The sequence below is a fragment of the Sphaeroforma arctica genome (genome assembly GCF_001186125.1).
Source record: "Sphaeroforma arctica JP610 unplaced genomic scaffold supercont1.1367, whole genome shotgun sequence".
Taxonomy (NCBI): domain Eukaryota; class Ichthyosporea; order Ichthyophonida; genus Sphaeroforma; species Sphaeroforma arctica.
In genome coordinates, this window is record NW_014039191.1 from 1 (window position 1) to 16,495 (window position 16,495).

General features: G+C 47.9%; 2 protein-coding genes across 2 annotated transcripts; both read left to right on the forward strand.

Moving 5' to 3' along the window:
• Positions 1-7,983: 7,983 nt before the first annotated feature.
• SARC_10733 (hypothetical protein) lies at positions 7,984-8,487 on the forward strand (the record flags this gene model as incomplete). Its single annotated transcript, XM_014295211.1, has 1 exon — positions 7,984-8,487. One exon carries the CDS (start codon positions 7,984-7,986, stop codon positions 8,485-8,487), a length of 504 nt encoding a protein of 167 aa, XP_014150686.1.
• Positions 8,488-10,306: 1,819 nt separating this feature from the next.
• SARC_10734 (hypothetical protein) lies at positions 10,307-10,782 on the forward strand (the record flags this gene model as incomplete). The annotated part of the gene is made up of 2 exons (XM_014295212.1): positions 10,307-10,669; positions 10,729-10,782. The coding sequence occupies 2 exons, from the start codon at positions 10,307-10,309 to the stop codon at positions 10,780-10,782; spliced, it is 417 nt and encodes a 138-aa protein (XP_014150687.1).
• Positions 10,783-16,495: the final 5,713 nt, after the last annotated feature.

Here is a 16,495-nt window from a genome sequence, read left to right on the forward strand (position 1 = left end):
TGTGTGTGTGTGTCTGTGTCTGTGTGTCTGTGTCTGTGTCTGTGTCTGTGTCTGTGTGTTTGTGTCTGTGTCTCTATGTGTGTGTCTGTGTGTGTGTCTGTGTGTGTTGTATGTGTGAGTGAGTGTGTGTGTGTGTGTGTGTGTGTGTATGAGTGTGTGTGTATGTGTGTGTGTGTGTGTGCGTATGTGTGTGTGTGTAGATTCAGATATGCGTCGTCACAAACTGGCGTACCTCTATCCAAGAATCAACCTCCTCTTTAGTCTTGGCGGCGAATTGAAACGTACGAGATCCCACCCTAGTAGACGAGCTTCCAACGGGAAATGTTAGTGTGAATACAAGTAGTTTTTTACCTTTCTCATCGCCTTGCTCCCCCTCTTCTCTGTGTATTTTAGTGTCAGATGTAAGAACTATCGTTCGCCTCGGACTAGGGTCGCCTTGTCGTTTGAATAGGTAAATGCTATTCTCTTTCAATACTATAAAACGCTGGCTCCAAACCCAATCGAGGTTATCTCGGCGACGATATAACCAACCCTGCGTCATGTTGTTAAAGCTTCACATTCGCTTCCAAGCCCTGCTATATTGTCAAAAGACTGGGTCTACTAGAGTGACTACTCGCAACTGTGCTAAATTTGACATCGAATCACACTGTTTACTGCTGGGGTCGGAACGTCGAACCAAAAAATATATATATATATATATATATATATATTTATTTTGAAGCCTGCTGGCTTTTGTTTATTAATAAAAGCCCCGTATTGGACGGGGAGGGACTAAAAGATTGGGATCTCTCTCGCTCTCTCTCTAGGTAGTAGAGTAGTAGAGGGGGCTGTGATCTTTCCCGGATTTGAAACAAAAGTTGTAAATACAGTATGTATGAATCTTGTGAAATATTTGATCAGGGGACAAAAAATAGGACAAGTTTATATTACAGAATCGTGAACTGGATATAAATATTCACCATATCTGTTAGAAAGATAAGACTGGATTTGGGTTCTTGTTTGTTTGAAAGGAATATAGTGAAATATAATTATAAATACACTATAAACAGCATATGTAGCATATTATAAAAGAAATCATACGCAGTTTTAGGTTAAGGGAAAAGTAGCAATATGTACATTGTACTATGAAAAGGGTATATTGCAATATATGGAAGTTGTAATTCATTGATATTATTTTTTTTAATAATCTCATATCAACCAGAGAGTGACATCGAAAATTAAAAATTGTATGCTCAGAGGGTATGCGATATATAAACGATCCTTGTGTGAAATCCCCAAATATCATGATTGCTGCGAAGATCAGTTCATCTCTTTGCAAATTTCAATATCATGGTTGGTTTCCAGCTCATAAACATACTTGTACGTGGCGAGGACTGCCATGGATGGATCCGGATGATGTCACCGTCGGACGCAGCAACTTCAGGAAGATCTGAAGCAAAAGTATCACATGATGGGGACAGAATGTCTGTCGTCACAGTGGAGACACAACAGGAAAGGCCGCTAGATTGTCAAGCGTAAGATCTAGATGGAAACCTGGTTTAGAGTTCAAATGAGACGAGACTCGGGACACAGCGTATGACACAACGCGACTTAGCAGGGAAGGAAGGAAAAATTAGAAAGGACTGGTATACTTTCTTTTGTCCTGTCCACATACACAGTAAAGGCGTCAGTGAGGTATGTGGACAAAGCACCTTGGACAAATGCTCTCTAACCTCTGTGCAAAAACAACCAACCTTGAATCCGAACTCCGGGACCTTAAATCCCAAACCCGTGCACCTATAGATGAAGACACACATCCGACACTTTCCGATTTGGCTCCACAAGCCCGCCTGTTCCGCCTGCGAAAAGACCGCGGTCACAGGCGCCCAATAGCAGCAGTGAGCCTCCCAGCTACCGCTCAAAAGTGGACAAACCTGCAAAACCGAGCCCTAAAAAACGCCCGACCCCACCAGCTTCTCAGTCCCAATCGCAGCCGCCAGTACCCGAACACCTTTTGACGAAAGTGGTGGGCCGCCCGATGCCGGACAAAACTCTTCATGAAATGGATGACATAACTTCGGTATGGCTCTTCTTCAGAGCAATTTTCCCTAACGGCAAGCCCCCATCCCAAACAGTATTTTAAAAATACTGGCATGCCCAACCAGCCCTCAATCGCCACCACTTTCTCTGGTATCTTCCGTCTAAATCGGTATCTCAACCAAATCGCCGCGGAAGCTCCACCAGTTTCATCCGCCTTTGTGTTCCTAGCGACTCTGTCGCCCAGGTGAAACGACATGCAGCCCTTACGTGGAAATGGCAGCTTGATGAAATCTGATGCTGACACATGTGGCCTCACTCAATTAATTGGGTACAGACACAAATGAACGAGACACCGTATTCAGTCACTGGTACAACGCCTGTTCACTATTTCATGGGCCGTTATAGCGAGTAGCAAGTCCCTTTCAACAAGGAGTCTAAGAGACTACATATCTCCTACCAGGTTTTACAGCACCACAGGTTTCAGCCCAGATTTTACATCAAGATACCTTCTGCATAACACTTTGACACTTCGATTCTATTCTACGTTGACTTATCTGCAACCTAATCTCACGCTGATCACATAATGCCTTTCCTCATAGACTGTGACTCACATAAGGACGCAGCTATTTTTAGATTGTTGCGGTTAACAAACTTAATCAACTCCCGGGAGTCGGTTAAGTTATGTATTAAATCAACTTTCGGTATAAAGTTACTTGATTAGCTTTCGGGAGTGAGCTAGCTCTGATGATTTCTATAATTCAAAAGGAGTTTTTTGCTGCTACACTGAGACCTGTGGTCTCCCATAGCTTCAGTGTAGCATCTAGGGACCAGATTATCAAAAAGCCAATTCAAAACCCGAAACCACAGAATCGTCGAATTCTTAGTTTTGGGTCCGGATCCAAATAGTACTGATATCAGAGTCATCAGAAATATTAGCGTTAGAACCTGGAAGTTCAACCCGGACCGCGCGTGCGAGAGAAACACTCAAGTATAAGCCTGAATCGAGTGAATTAGAAAACATAAACAAAGACTCAGTTCGGTTCTCTCAGACTAGGAACTATCCCTGGCTAAGATAACCGTACTTGGGAAGAGGTCGATTATTTCCTTTGGAAGTATCTTTCAGCTACCCTTCATACTCTACATCAAGAATGTAATGTGTTTTCATGGATGGAGAAGATGCGTCAAACCAGGGACGTAGTCTTTGTTTGTTTAAAAACTATGAAGAATATCGGCCCTCGCGAAGAGACAAAGGCGATGTAATAATTTCATGAAGATATTCGAGTTTGAGGTAGGCGATATAGTAAACAGTATGGCTTGCAATTCCAACCCAACTGTGCTTACAGCGAAGTATATTGGACCATTCAAGATTTCTGTGGTCGATGAGAAGATCGGGATGCATGAAGTTAACAACGTTGACAACTTTTATTAGTGCCTTAAATATCGGTCACATCGCACTCCAGCGACAGAAATCATTCTACGTCGCACACGTCATGAAGCTACTACACTTCATTTCTTACGAGTTTAAGAAGATTCTCAGGAAGTACAAACATGATGACATGATATAATACACACCGAAATCTGCAGATGGGGCACAATACGAACTACGACCATCAGCTTTTGATGAACCAGACGTATTGGTAGCTGCTAATAAGAAGTTTAGCAAACGCCTACACAAAATAAAGCTAATGCTGATGTAATCTTACCCACAAACAAACGTCCTTATGTAGTCAAGATATATCCTCAGACGTCATTCTTCCTAGCTTTATAGATCATGAAATGTACGTACCTCCAAAAGGCACTAAGAACCATCCTAACCACCATAGAGAACCACAGAGGCCTAAACCCAAACTGGATGGAGAGAATGGTGCGTTGGAATGAACTCACTCTCAGTTAATACTTTAATACGTTAAAATGCAGAAATAAATTAAATCTAGCTTCAGCTCTAAGTAGTGAGCTAACGATTAGGGGAGTTAAGACTGATCTTGTTGTCTTTATAGTTCCGCTTTAATCACACACAGCGTCAGTCTAGATTTATTTGGTGTCAATAATTAAAATCAGATATCAATCAATTGGTTATTTAGTTATAGATACTGTACAAGTTGGTCTCCTCTAGGCTGACTATACGATTCCAAGACGTTTACGTTAATAAGAAAATACGTTTATACGTTAAAATACAAAATGTTAAATAAGTTTAGCTTCAGCCCTTGGTAATGAGTAAAAGATTAGGGGATTTTAGACTGAGACTATTGTCTATATGCTCCGCTCTAATCACTCACTACCTCGGTCTAGATTTATTTATGTTTTAGTTACTAAGATCAGATATCCTTTCATTAGACGCTTAGTTTACACTTCACGCCTCGAAATAATCATCTAATCAAACTAACCAATAAAATACCTCTAAGTCCAACTTAAGAAAATAAAAATCAAATCAAAACACCAAGCTGGTGCAGTATACATTTGCACCTAGACCTCATCACTTGGTACCTAGCTCCCCATCCCATTTGAGGCATAGACGGGCACATCTAGTTTCTCAGTGGATTATCTTGCTCTGAGATCATTATCGAACTATACCATAGGTTTGTACCAACAACTGTTAGAGTACAATGTAGTAGACTTTAAATAAAGTACAAATGTATATATTTATTTCTGACCTCACCTTTGGTTTTATACCTAAGTTGTTGTGCTAGTGTTCAGCCGCTTGGGCTGGCCAGGGTAAAAACTCATATGGTCAGTATGAGATACCTTATGCGGAACACTTTAACACTTCGATGCTTTTCTATTTCAACTTCTCTGCAACTAAATCTTACGCTGATCACATGATGCCTTTCCGCATAGGTTGTGACTCACATAGAACCGCAGCTATTATTAATATGTTGTGGTTGACAGGCTTAATCCACTCTCGGGAATCGGTTGAGAAACTAAATCTGCTCTCGGAAGTCGGTTGAGTAATAACTCAACTCTTGAGAGTAATTTGAGGAACTTGATTAGCACTCGGGAGTGAGCAAACTCTGATGACTTAGCTCTCGGGAGTGAGCTAATTCTGATGACTTCCATAATCAAAGATGGTTTCTTGCTGTAAAATATGGCCTGAGCTTATGTGGACCAATTCATAGGAATGAATTCAAGGAGCAAGAGCGCAAGAACTACATTGCGTCGGTTCAAGCGCACTTCATGGAGATTAAGAAACGAGTGGTTTTAGGGTTTAGGGTTTAGGGTTTAATGACGCAGACGAGTACGTCCTACCTCGTCTCCATGACTTGCTAGCTGGGATGGACATGCCAATTGGTGCCACAACGATATCTCCGGCTAAGGAAGTGGATCCGCAGGCACACTTGGAGTTTGACCAGTCTCAGCTGAAGAAGTTACACAAGGCGTGTGGACTTCCTAAGAGAGAGTTGACTGCTATGATTAAGGATATACAGTCAGTAGCTTATAATGCTGCCTATCCCCCGTTTATGGTGTTTGACGACATCCGTTTTCGGGACGGTGTCGAGTTCAAGGTGAAGGATGGTTCGAAGCCAGCCTATCATCTGTACCCCAACAATGATCCCACGTTCACCTCGGTGCTTAGTGGTAAAGTGGGGGACTGGGATCAAGGTCGCATTACACGGGAATTTTCGGAGGCAGAATCCAAAGGTTATTGTGCAATGTCGCACGTGGTCTTTAAGAGACCTGGATTTGTTCCGTTGTCGATTAACGACTGGCGGTGTTATATTAATTACAAGAAGCTTAATGGCTCGTTGGACTGCGAAGAGCAACCGGTACCAACGGAGCAGGAGTTTCTGTCATCAGTGCGTGGCAAGAAGTATCGCACCATAGTAGATATTGGCCAGGGTTTCTGTCAGCTCAAGGTGGCGGAAGGCTTACAACATCTACTAACGTTTTGGACCCCATGGGGCAAGCGCACGTTCGTTGGCATGCCGTTCGGCATCAAGCCGGCGTCCTGGGTTATGCAGCAGAGGATGGAACACGCCTTCCAGAGCGTTGACGGACTCAAGACCTACATTGACGATATGGGCGTTGGGGACAATGATCCCAAGAAGCATTGGAAGAGCATCAGGGCGTTGATTGCGGCATGTAAGAAGCACAACGTCAAGTTGAACTTGAAAAAGTGTTGCTTTGGCTTCTCTGACCGCCCGGTGCTAGCATTGGGTCGACTTGTTGACGAAAACGGTTCTGCTATTAGCGAGGATAGGATGGAGGCCATCTTGCGTATGCCCTAACCCACGGACAAGGATTTACTTGCCTCCTGGTACCACACGATTGGCTATTGGAGCCAATGCATTCCTGATTATTGCCGGATCATGGCCCCCATCTCGGACCTTAGCAAGAAGGATGTCCCCTTTAAGTGGGGACCGATCCAGCAGGAAGCATATGATCGCATCCGCGCTGAGGTGGCCAAGAGGGGCGTCCTGGTCGAACCTGGGTTCGAGGATAAGTTGGAATTGCACTGACGCGTGTGACTCTGTAGGAGTGGGTGGGGGGTTGTTTACTCGACGAGACAAGAAGTTGTGCCCGGTAGGCTTCTGGTCTTCGAAGTTCAACCCAGCCCAGTTAGGATACCACATTACGGATAACGCATAGTCAAGAGATCGCAGCATCCGCTCACGATATTCACGGATCATGAGCCGTTGGTTACTATGCTGACGAAAGATCCGCTGTCTTATGCCTCCTCGGTGCGAGGAAGGAGGATGGCTCGGTATGCTCAGGTGCTAAGGGATTTTGATATAGTACTGATGCATTTACCTGGTGAGCAGTCACGCTTAGGGTACCACATTGACACCATTATGCAGGCGCGGGGTGCACCGGTAGAAGATCGGGTTCACTGGAGCGATCCGGTGGTGGTGAAGCCCAGGACTGAATCCTACGCACTGGGAAAGACTTGGTTCAACAAGGTATGCGACAAGTTTGGTCCGTTTGATGCGGAAGGGCTTTGTTCATCCGACTAACTATCGGATGAAGCCCTTCTATCAGCCCACGCTGGCAGGAGGGATGTTTGCGTTGCGGACCTGGATGGGTACAAGGTGGTACTTCAAACCGATGTGGTCTGATCTGGGCAGGGTAGTAGCGAGGATCAGGAGAGATAAGGCGACTGCAACGTTGGTGTGTCCTTATGCTCCTGAAGCTCGCTGGTTCAAGGAAATGGTTCCGCTTCTCTCGGCTGATCCGATGGTCATATACCCGAAGGAAGGCGTTTTCCTGAGGCATGGGCAGGAGTCTATGCCGGCGCCTAACTTCGTGACTCTCGTGTGCCACATGAGTCCTTACAGACCGCTCAAGTTGCGGAAGGACTTCTGGGATAAGTTGGAGGCTGAGCGGCCCCTCTTTGAGAAGCTAGCTGCGGCGGCAGTAAAACGCGAGGATGAGGTTGTGTCCTGTATGGTGCAGGAAGATACAGTGGGTGCTGTGACTCATCCGAGTGGTAAGAGGGTTAGGTGTGGGCTCCCAGCGGAAGAGGCTGTGGTGTAGACTACACCTCTCTCTGCGGTAGGTGCTTTCTCCTCACAATCATGGCGTGATACCAGCGAGGTGCAGGATCAGGCGGTGAGCAAAGCAGAAGCCCAACTGGAAGAAGTTGGCACGCCCCAGGCTGGGTGGTCGTTTGAAGCGGTGTACACACGCAGTCAGAATGCCAAGTCCCCAAAGCTGACGCGTCGGCAGAAGGATATGGCTAAGATTGTGGATACGTTACCTGCTCAGGACGACATAGATCTGGATGAACAGGTGGTTCCAGAGCCTCTTAGTGCTAAGGAACGCGCTAAGGATGAACCCGAGGAAGATATGAAGCGAAATCGACTTCAGTCGATGAAGCGTTCGGTCTTTGGGGTTGAGGTGTGGGGGGTACAATCATTGTGCGGATTGTACGCTATACCCATGAGCTCTTCGCGCATGCGAGTGCTAAACGGTTAGGCCAGCTGACACGCACGCTCTGGGGTTGGAGTGGCATGATAGAGATGTGCACTCATGTGCGTCAGAGTTGTGACGCCTGCCAAGCGATATCTGACGACTTGGGGAAGACAGAAGGGTCTCCTTCAGCAACCGACACGCCCTGAGGAAGCCACGCGTGAGGTAAGCATGGACTTCATGGACTTTGACCTTGTAAACGGTCAATTCAAGGTGTTGCTGGCTGTTGACACGCAGACGCGTATGATATTTGCGAGAGTCTTCAGCCCGAGTGGAGATGGACCCTCTGTAGTACGCTTTATGGAGGAGAAGGTCTTGGCGTGGGGATCTCCTGCGCGTCTAGTGATGGATGCGGACAAGAAGTTCCAGAACGGAGACGTGGCGACGTTCTGTAAACGTCGTATTATTGTGCCGCACTGGATCACAGTGGATCGCCATCAGGGTAATGGGCGGCCAGAGACACTCATCAGGACGATGAAGGATTGGCTTCGCAGAGAGATTGAAGCAGCAGATGATTCACCTCATGCGTGGCTTCACTTGGTTTATGAGATGGTGCGTATTTAAAACGCCACGCGCAACTCAGTCACGAGGTTCTCGCCATATTTTCACATGACTGGCAGGGACTTCAATAGACAGAAGCGTTTGGAGCTGCAGGACAGAGTGTTGTCCTTGCTGGAGTCTGAAAAGGGTACATAAGCCATGGTTCGTGACGCTGTCGCGGCAGTTCGAGATCGGTGAGCTCAGCTGGAACAGCAGAGTTGCGCCAATATTAGAAGAGAGGGCGTATCATTGTTGCCGATCGGATCTCAGGTATGGTATCGGCTTCGTGGCAAGTCGCACGATTTGTCTGCGCGTTGGGGTGATCCGGCCAAGGTGGTGTCAGTGCAGGCACCACTTACGCACGTGGTAGAGATGGCAGACGGCTCGCATCGCAAGTTTTTGCTGGCTTAGTTGAAGCCCCATGTGGGACAGCTCTCCAGAGAAGCGAGTGCGCGGACTACTGTCCGATACAGACCGTCTGGTCCCTTTGAGGATTGGATACAATATCACTCACCGTTTTGTGACTCCAAGGATGGTTACAAGCAGGCGATTGGCCACTGCCTGAGACGTACGAAGAAGGCACGCACATAGTCCACCGCTATGAGTTCGGTATGGGGTCGGTGGCAAATGTGGTGTGATGAGACAGAATTGCCATGTTACACACCGCTTGTACCAGGGTCCGGAAGAAAACATGTGCTTCCGGCGCAGTATGATGCCCTTCTGAAGCGCGAGTAATTTGGGACTTGTTCTCAAATTAATATAAGTATAGGTGGGTCTTCCCGAGAGAACGTAAGAGTAATTTGAGACTTCTTCTCAGATTATTCTATTTATAGAATACGGGCCACCGGCTAGCCGAGAGCCGAGGTCCGAGACTGAGTGTAGTAACAGAGAATAAGATGTATTTATTTCTAGAAAATATATCCGAGTGCTAAAGTGTTCTGCATAAGGTTTCCCATACTGTTCATATGAGTTTTTACCCTAGCCAACCCAAGTGGTTGAACACTAGTACAAACCCCATCAGTATATAGCTGAGGGTGAGATCATAAAGTACTTTTAATACACTAGCACTTTACTATTAGTCCCCCACACCACACGCTAACATCTTCGAATGTGGGGTGAGCTACAGTTGTCCGAGGATGGAGTCGAGATACCGGCGCGGCGTTAATTTTCGTGAAAATCCTCCAGGGTGGAGGTAGAGCGGCTAAACTCCACCTCCCACGGGGGGGTGGAGAGTAAGTCTCTCTTGCATGTACACACGAGGTGTACATAGGTAGACAATTTTTCTTTTAGACGTACGAGGAGCAGAGGCCATTAGTTGGTGCTCAAACACAGTGGATACGGTGGCAGCCACGACTAGCATGTGGCATGCAACCGTAGCGGGGGGTTGTGATGGACTGTGAACTGAGCCCTAAGGTTTTGGGGTTAGGTTTTAGGGTTAGGTTTTGGCCGACCCAATTCTGGGCCAGGATTTGGGCCGGCCAGGCCTGCCATCAGTTTTCAGTAATTTGGTGTCATCAATATTTGATGTGAATTCGCACATGGTGGAATTCACGTGAACACAATATTGTATACATACGCTACGACACTATTATTATAACCTGTATGATAGCTAACAATAAACTGTGATGTACGTCTGAAGATATACGGCTAGGAAGTACTCACAATAATATTAGGTAGTAAGGTAGACAGTACATTACAAAAAAATGTAAAATTCGAACTGACGGAATGGATTGTGACATTCGACGAGAAGAAATGGGATGACTATCTCCAAAGGGTGAAGGGCCCAGGTCACGCCATTAAAGAGCGAAGGGCCCATCATCAATCTGGTATTATAGTGCCAGGAATGAAGCAGGCGCATCAAGGCAACGACTATCTGTTCCATGGATTCAACACGGCAGTTCAGGCCAGTGTACGGGCGCTACTAGGGGATCGATGGATTGACATTGGTATGATCGACTCAGTGATTTTGGCCAAGCATAATCAGATGTTGGCTATGCTATTCGTACAACCGCGGAGCTCTATGTTGGAAACGGCAGACTTGTTGGCAGATCAGTACGCCACGAATCCGGAGCTGATTGAGAGTGTGATTCAGAACATTCAAACGTATGGAGTATGGGCTATTATGGCCCACCACCTCTTTCGGTTGATAGATCGGCGTGTCCAAGCAGGGGCTACGGGCGGTGCGGCAGGCTTGTTTAAGATGGAGGTATGGATCAACAACTTAGTGCTCGACTAGGGACTTAAATGGATGCGTTGCTGAAGCAGATAGCGAAGGCTGGCACGGTATCTACGGGTGCTCCGTTGACAGACTTCAAATAGGTGGATGACATGACGCAAGCTATGCGTGAACACCTGGGCCAGGTTGCACAGCTATCCACGACAGAAAGTGTGATTGCTGATCACATTGCATGGAGAGTTTTTTGAGCCCTCATGCAAGTTTTTTCAAAGTGGAATCGGTGTTTGGTGATGCGGTTATGGTTAATTTAGATGTTGTGCATGATACTATAGGGGTTTTTTTGGAACGCCTATTTATTCACTACAAGCGTTTGGGGAAGAGTGTTCGCCGCTCTTACAATATGGGTGGTTTGACTCCGGTCTTGCTTACACTTAAGGAGGAGCGTGAGGAACGTGATGCTAAGGGTGCTCCCACAGTGCCGACAGAGCCACAGGGTGATCGGTACAACATGAACAACGGGACGTTGGCTGCGCTGAGTGACCTACGAACCAAGTTAAAGAACCAAGGGAAGGATTTGCGGAAGCTGTTGAAGAAACCGCGACAAGTGGCACGGGTCACAGACAAACTGACTCGTAAGCGTACGCGATCCCAGGTCTCTGATGATAAGGGAGGGGTAGAGTTATCCGGCGATGACAAGGGTTTTTTAAGTGCTACACCTGTCAGAAGTCTGGTCACATTGCGGCTAAGTGTCGTCAGAAGTGACTGGCAGGGTCGCTGGGGGCGACAGTGAAGGAGAAGGCGCAAGCAGGGAGTGTTATTAAGGGCGCAATACAGGGAGAAGATGTAGAGGTTTACGTTGACTCTGGCGCAACTTCAAGTTTGGTCTCCGAGTTCTTTGCGGCCCAGCAGGGGTTGAATGTAGCTCGATACTTGGGCTTGCCTTACAAGGGTGTGGCAGTAATGGGTCTGGTCCCTTCTGGTGTGGATACTTCTTCGGTGACCTGGGATACATGGGGAGGAAACTCTTTGGTTCGCCCTATGTGGATCTTCTCATTGTCAAATCTCTGCCATTTGACACGGATGTTCTGTAGGATTTAAAGATTTGAGAAAGGAACGCTTGTCCCTTATGTGGACCAAGTAGGATTGGCTGGCGGTGACGCCTCAAATGCAGGTGATCGATTTCCTAGAATAAGATGCAGCGGATGGGGACCAGCCGGGCGTGCGTGGCCCGTCGGATAAGCGGGCACAAGCTACTAGAACGGAGATACGGCATAAGCGTCGTATACTGAGTCCAACGATTCCACAGGATCTACGGTTGAACACTATACGCAGCCATTTGGGATTACGAGCGATTCACAGGAACCAGTTCAAAGAGCAGGAGCGGATGAATTATATTTCGTCGGTTCAAGCACATTTCATGGAGATTAAGAAACGGGTAGACTGCTTAGTACGTTCTACCTCGTCTTCATGACCTGTTAGCTGAGGTGGACATGCCAATTGATGCGACAACGATATCTCCGGCTAAGGAGGTGGATCCGCAGGCACACTTGGAGTTTGACCAGTCTCAGCTGAAGAAGTTACACAAGGCGTGTGGACTTCCACTTCCTAAGAGAGTTGACTGCTATGATTAAGGATATACAGTCAGTAGCTTTATAATGCTGCCTCTCCCACGTTTATGGTGTCAAGGTGAAGGATGGTTCGAAGCCAGCCTATCATGTGTACCCCAACAATGATCCCACGTTCACTTCGGTTCTTAGTGGTAAAGTGGGGGACTGGGCATTACACGGGAAATTTCGGAGGCAGAAGCCAAGGGTTATTGTGCAATGCCGCACATGGTCTTTAAGAGACCTGGATTTGTTCCTTTGTCGATTATCGACTGGCGGTGTTGTATTAATTACAAGAAGCTTAATGGCTCGTTGGACTGCGAAAAGCACCCGGTACCTACGGAGCAGGAGTTTCTGTCATCAGTGCGTGGCAAGAAGTACCGCACCATGGTAGATCTTGGCCAGGGTTTCTCTGTCAGCTCAAGGTGGCGGAAGGCTCGCAGCATCTACTAACGATTTGGACCCCGTGGGGCAAGCGCACGTTCGTTGGCATGCCGTTCGGCATCAAGCCGGTGTCCTGGCTTATGCAGCAGAGGATGGAGTATGCCTTTCAGACCGTTGACGGACTCAAGACCTACATTGACGATATGGGCGTTGGGGACAATGATCCCAAGAAATGATCCCAAGAAGCATTGGAAGAGCATCAGGGCGTTGATTGCGACATGTAAGAAGCACAACGTCAAGTTGAACTTCAAGAAGTGTTGCTTTGGCTTCTCTGATCGCCCGGTGCTAGCGTTGGGTCGACTTGTTGACGAAAACGGTTCTGCTATTAGCGAGGATAGGGTGCATGCCATCCTGCGTGTGCCCCCACCCACGGACAAGGATTTACTTGCCTCCTGGTATAACACACGATTGGCTATTGGAGCCAAAAACATTCCTGATTATTCCCGGATCATGGCCCCCATCTCGGACCTTAGCAAGAAGGATGTCCCCTTTAAGTGGGGACCGATCCAGCAGGAAGTATATGATCGCATCCGCGCTGAGGTGGCCAAGAGGGGGGTTCTGGTCGAACCTGGGTTCGAGGATAAGTTGGAATTGTACTGTGACGAGTGTGACTCTGTAGGAGTGGGTGGGGGGGGGGGGATTGTTTGCTCGACGAGACAAGAAGTTGTGCCCGGTAGGTAGACTTCTAGTCTTCGAAGTTCAGCCCAGCCCAGTTAAGATACCATATTACGAATAGGGAGGCCTTGGCTATTGTGTATTGTCTGCACAAGTCTTGGTGCATAGTCAAGAGATCGCAGCATCCGATTACGACATTCACGCACCAAGAGCCGTTGCTTACTATGCTGACAAAAGATACGGTGTCTTATGACTCCTCGGTGCGAGGAAGGAGGATGGCTCGGTATGCTCAGGTAATAAGGGATTTTGATATAGTACTGAAGCATATACCTGGTGAGCTGAATCCGGTAGCTGACATGCAGTTACGCTTAGGATACCACATTGACCCCATTATGCAGGCGCGGGGTGTACCGGTAGAAGATCGGGTTCACTGGAGCGATCCGGTGGTGGTGGAGCCCAGGACTGAATCCTACGCACTGGGAAAGACTTGGTTCAACAAGGTATATGACAAGTTTGGTCCGTTTGATGCGGAAGGCTTTGCTCATCCGACTAGCTATCGGATGAAGCCTTTCTATCAGCCCACGCTGGCAGGAGGGGGGTGTTAACGTTGCGGACCTGGATGGGTACAAGATCGTACTTCAATCCGATGTGGTCTGATCTGAGCAGAGTAATAGCGAGGATCAGAAGAGATAAGGCGACTGCAACGTTGGTGTGTCCTTATGCTCCTGGAGCTCGCTGATTCAAGGGGATGGTTTCTCTCGGCTGATCCGATGGACATTTACCTGAAGGAAGGTGTTTTCCTGAGGCATGGGCAGGAGTCTACGCCGGCGCCTGACTTTGTGACTCTCGTATGCCACATGAGTCCTTACAGACCGCACAAGTTGCGAAAGGACTTCTGGGAGAAGTTGTAGGCTGAGCGGCCCCTCTTTGAAAAGCTAGCTGCGGCGGCAGTAAAACGTGAGGATGGGGTTGTGTCCTGTATGGTGCAGGAAGACACAGTGGGTGCTGTGACTCATCCGAGTGGTAGAGAGTTAGATGTGGGCTCCCAGCGGAAGAGGCTGGGGTAAGAGAGACTACACCTATCTCTGCGGTAGGTGCTTTCTCCTCACAGTCATGGCGTGATACCAGCGAGGTGCTGGATCAGGCGGTGAGGAAAGCAAAAGCCCAACTGGAAGAAGTTGGCACGCCTCAGGCTGGGGGGTCGTTAGGAGCGGTGTACACACGCAGTCAGAATGCCAAGTCCCCAAAGTTGACGCGTCAGCAGAAGGATATGGCTAAGATTGTGGATACGTTACCTGCTCAGAACGACATGGATCTGGATGAACCGGTGGTTCCAGAACCTCTTAGTGCTGAGGAACGCACTAAGATGAAGGAAGATCCAGTGGATGAACCCAAGGAAGATATGAAGCGAAATCGACTTCAGTCGATGAAGTGTTCGGTCTTTGGGTTGAGCTGTGGGGGGGGTACAATCATTGAGCGGATTGTACGCTATACCCATGAGCTCTTCGCGCATGCGAGTGCTAAACTGTTAGACCAGCTGACACGCACGCTCTGGGGTTGGAGTGGCATGATAGAGATGTGCACTCATGTGCGTCAGAGTTGTGACGCCTGTCAAGCAATATCTGACGACTTGAAGAAGGAGAAGGGTCTTCTTCAGCAACCGACACGCCCTGAGGAAGCCATGCGTGGCGTAAGCATGGACTTCATGGACTTTGACCTTGTGAACGGTCAATCCAAGGTGTTGCTGGCTGTTGAACACACAGACGCGTATGATGTTTGCGAGAGTCTCCAGCCGAGTGCAGATGGACCCTCTGTAGTACGCTTTATGGAGGAGCAGGTCTTGGCGTGGGGATCTCCTGCGCGTCTCGTGATGGATGCGGACAAGAAGTTCCAGAACGGAGACGTGGCGACGTTTTGTAATCATCGTAACCTTGAGCCGCACTGGATCACAGTGGACCGCAGGGTAATGGACGGCCAGAGACACTCAGCAGGACGATGAAGGATTGGCTTCGCAGAGAGATTGAAGCAGCAGATGATTCTCCTCATGCGTGGCTTCACTTGGTTTATGAGATGGTGCGCATTTACAACGCCACGCGCAACTCAGTCACTGGGTTCTCGCCATATTTCCACATGACTGACAGGGACTTCAACGGACAGAAGCGTTTGGAGCTGCAGGACAGAGTGTTATCCTTGCTGGAGTCTGAGAAGGGTACAGAAGCCATGGTTCGTGACGCTGTCGTGGCAGTTCGAGATCGGCGAGCTCAGCTGGAACAGTAGAGTCGCGTCAATATCAGGAGAGAGGACGTACCATTGTTGCCGGTCGTATCTCAGGTATGGCATCGGCTTCGTGGCAAGTCGCACGATTCGTCTGCGCGTTGGGGTGGTCCGGCCAAGGTGGTGTCAGTGCAGGCACCAACTTACGCACGTGGTAGAGATGGCAGACGGCTCGCATCGCAAGTTCTTGCGGGCTGAGTTGAAGCCCCATGTGGGACAGCTCTCCAGCAAAGCGAGTGCGCGGCCGACTGTCCGATACAGACCGTCTGGTCCCTTTGATGATTGGTTACTGTATCACTCTCCGTTTTGTGACTCCAAGGATGGTTACAAGCAAGCGATTGGCCACTGCATGAGACGTACGAAGAAGGCACGCACATGATCCACCGCTATGAGTTCGGTTTGGGGTCGGTGGCAAATGCGGTGTGATGAGGCAGAATTGCCATGTTACACACCGCTTGTAACTAGGGTCTGGAACAAAACATGTGCGTACGGCGCAGTATGATACCCTTCTGAAGCGCATGTTCCCGGATAGAGATAAGTGAACACACTTCAAACTCCAGATTGAGAAGTGTTTTGCTTTTGCGCAGTCGGTGAAGTACCGTGTGGGGGGACGTCTTCGAGTGTGGGGTGAGCTACAGTTGTCTGTAGAAAAATCATATTGTCAAAGGTGAATGATGTTTAAGTGTTGGACTCAGACCTAGTCCATCGAGGAACCAATTATCTAAGTATGTTTTTTGTATGTTGTGTTTACGAATGTGTTTCGTACGCCGATTGTGTTTGATCTATTATACGTGTAATTTTGTTACAGGTATCGTTTGATAGGAAATGTTTTTCCCTTTCATATGACACCTTATTCAAGTTGTTTGAGTGAATATTCATTGAGTTGTGAGTCCTAGACGTTTAAGTGTATTTGAAGAAA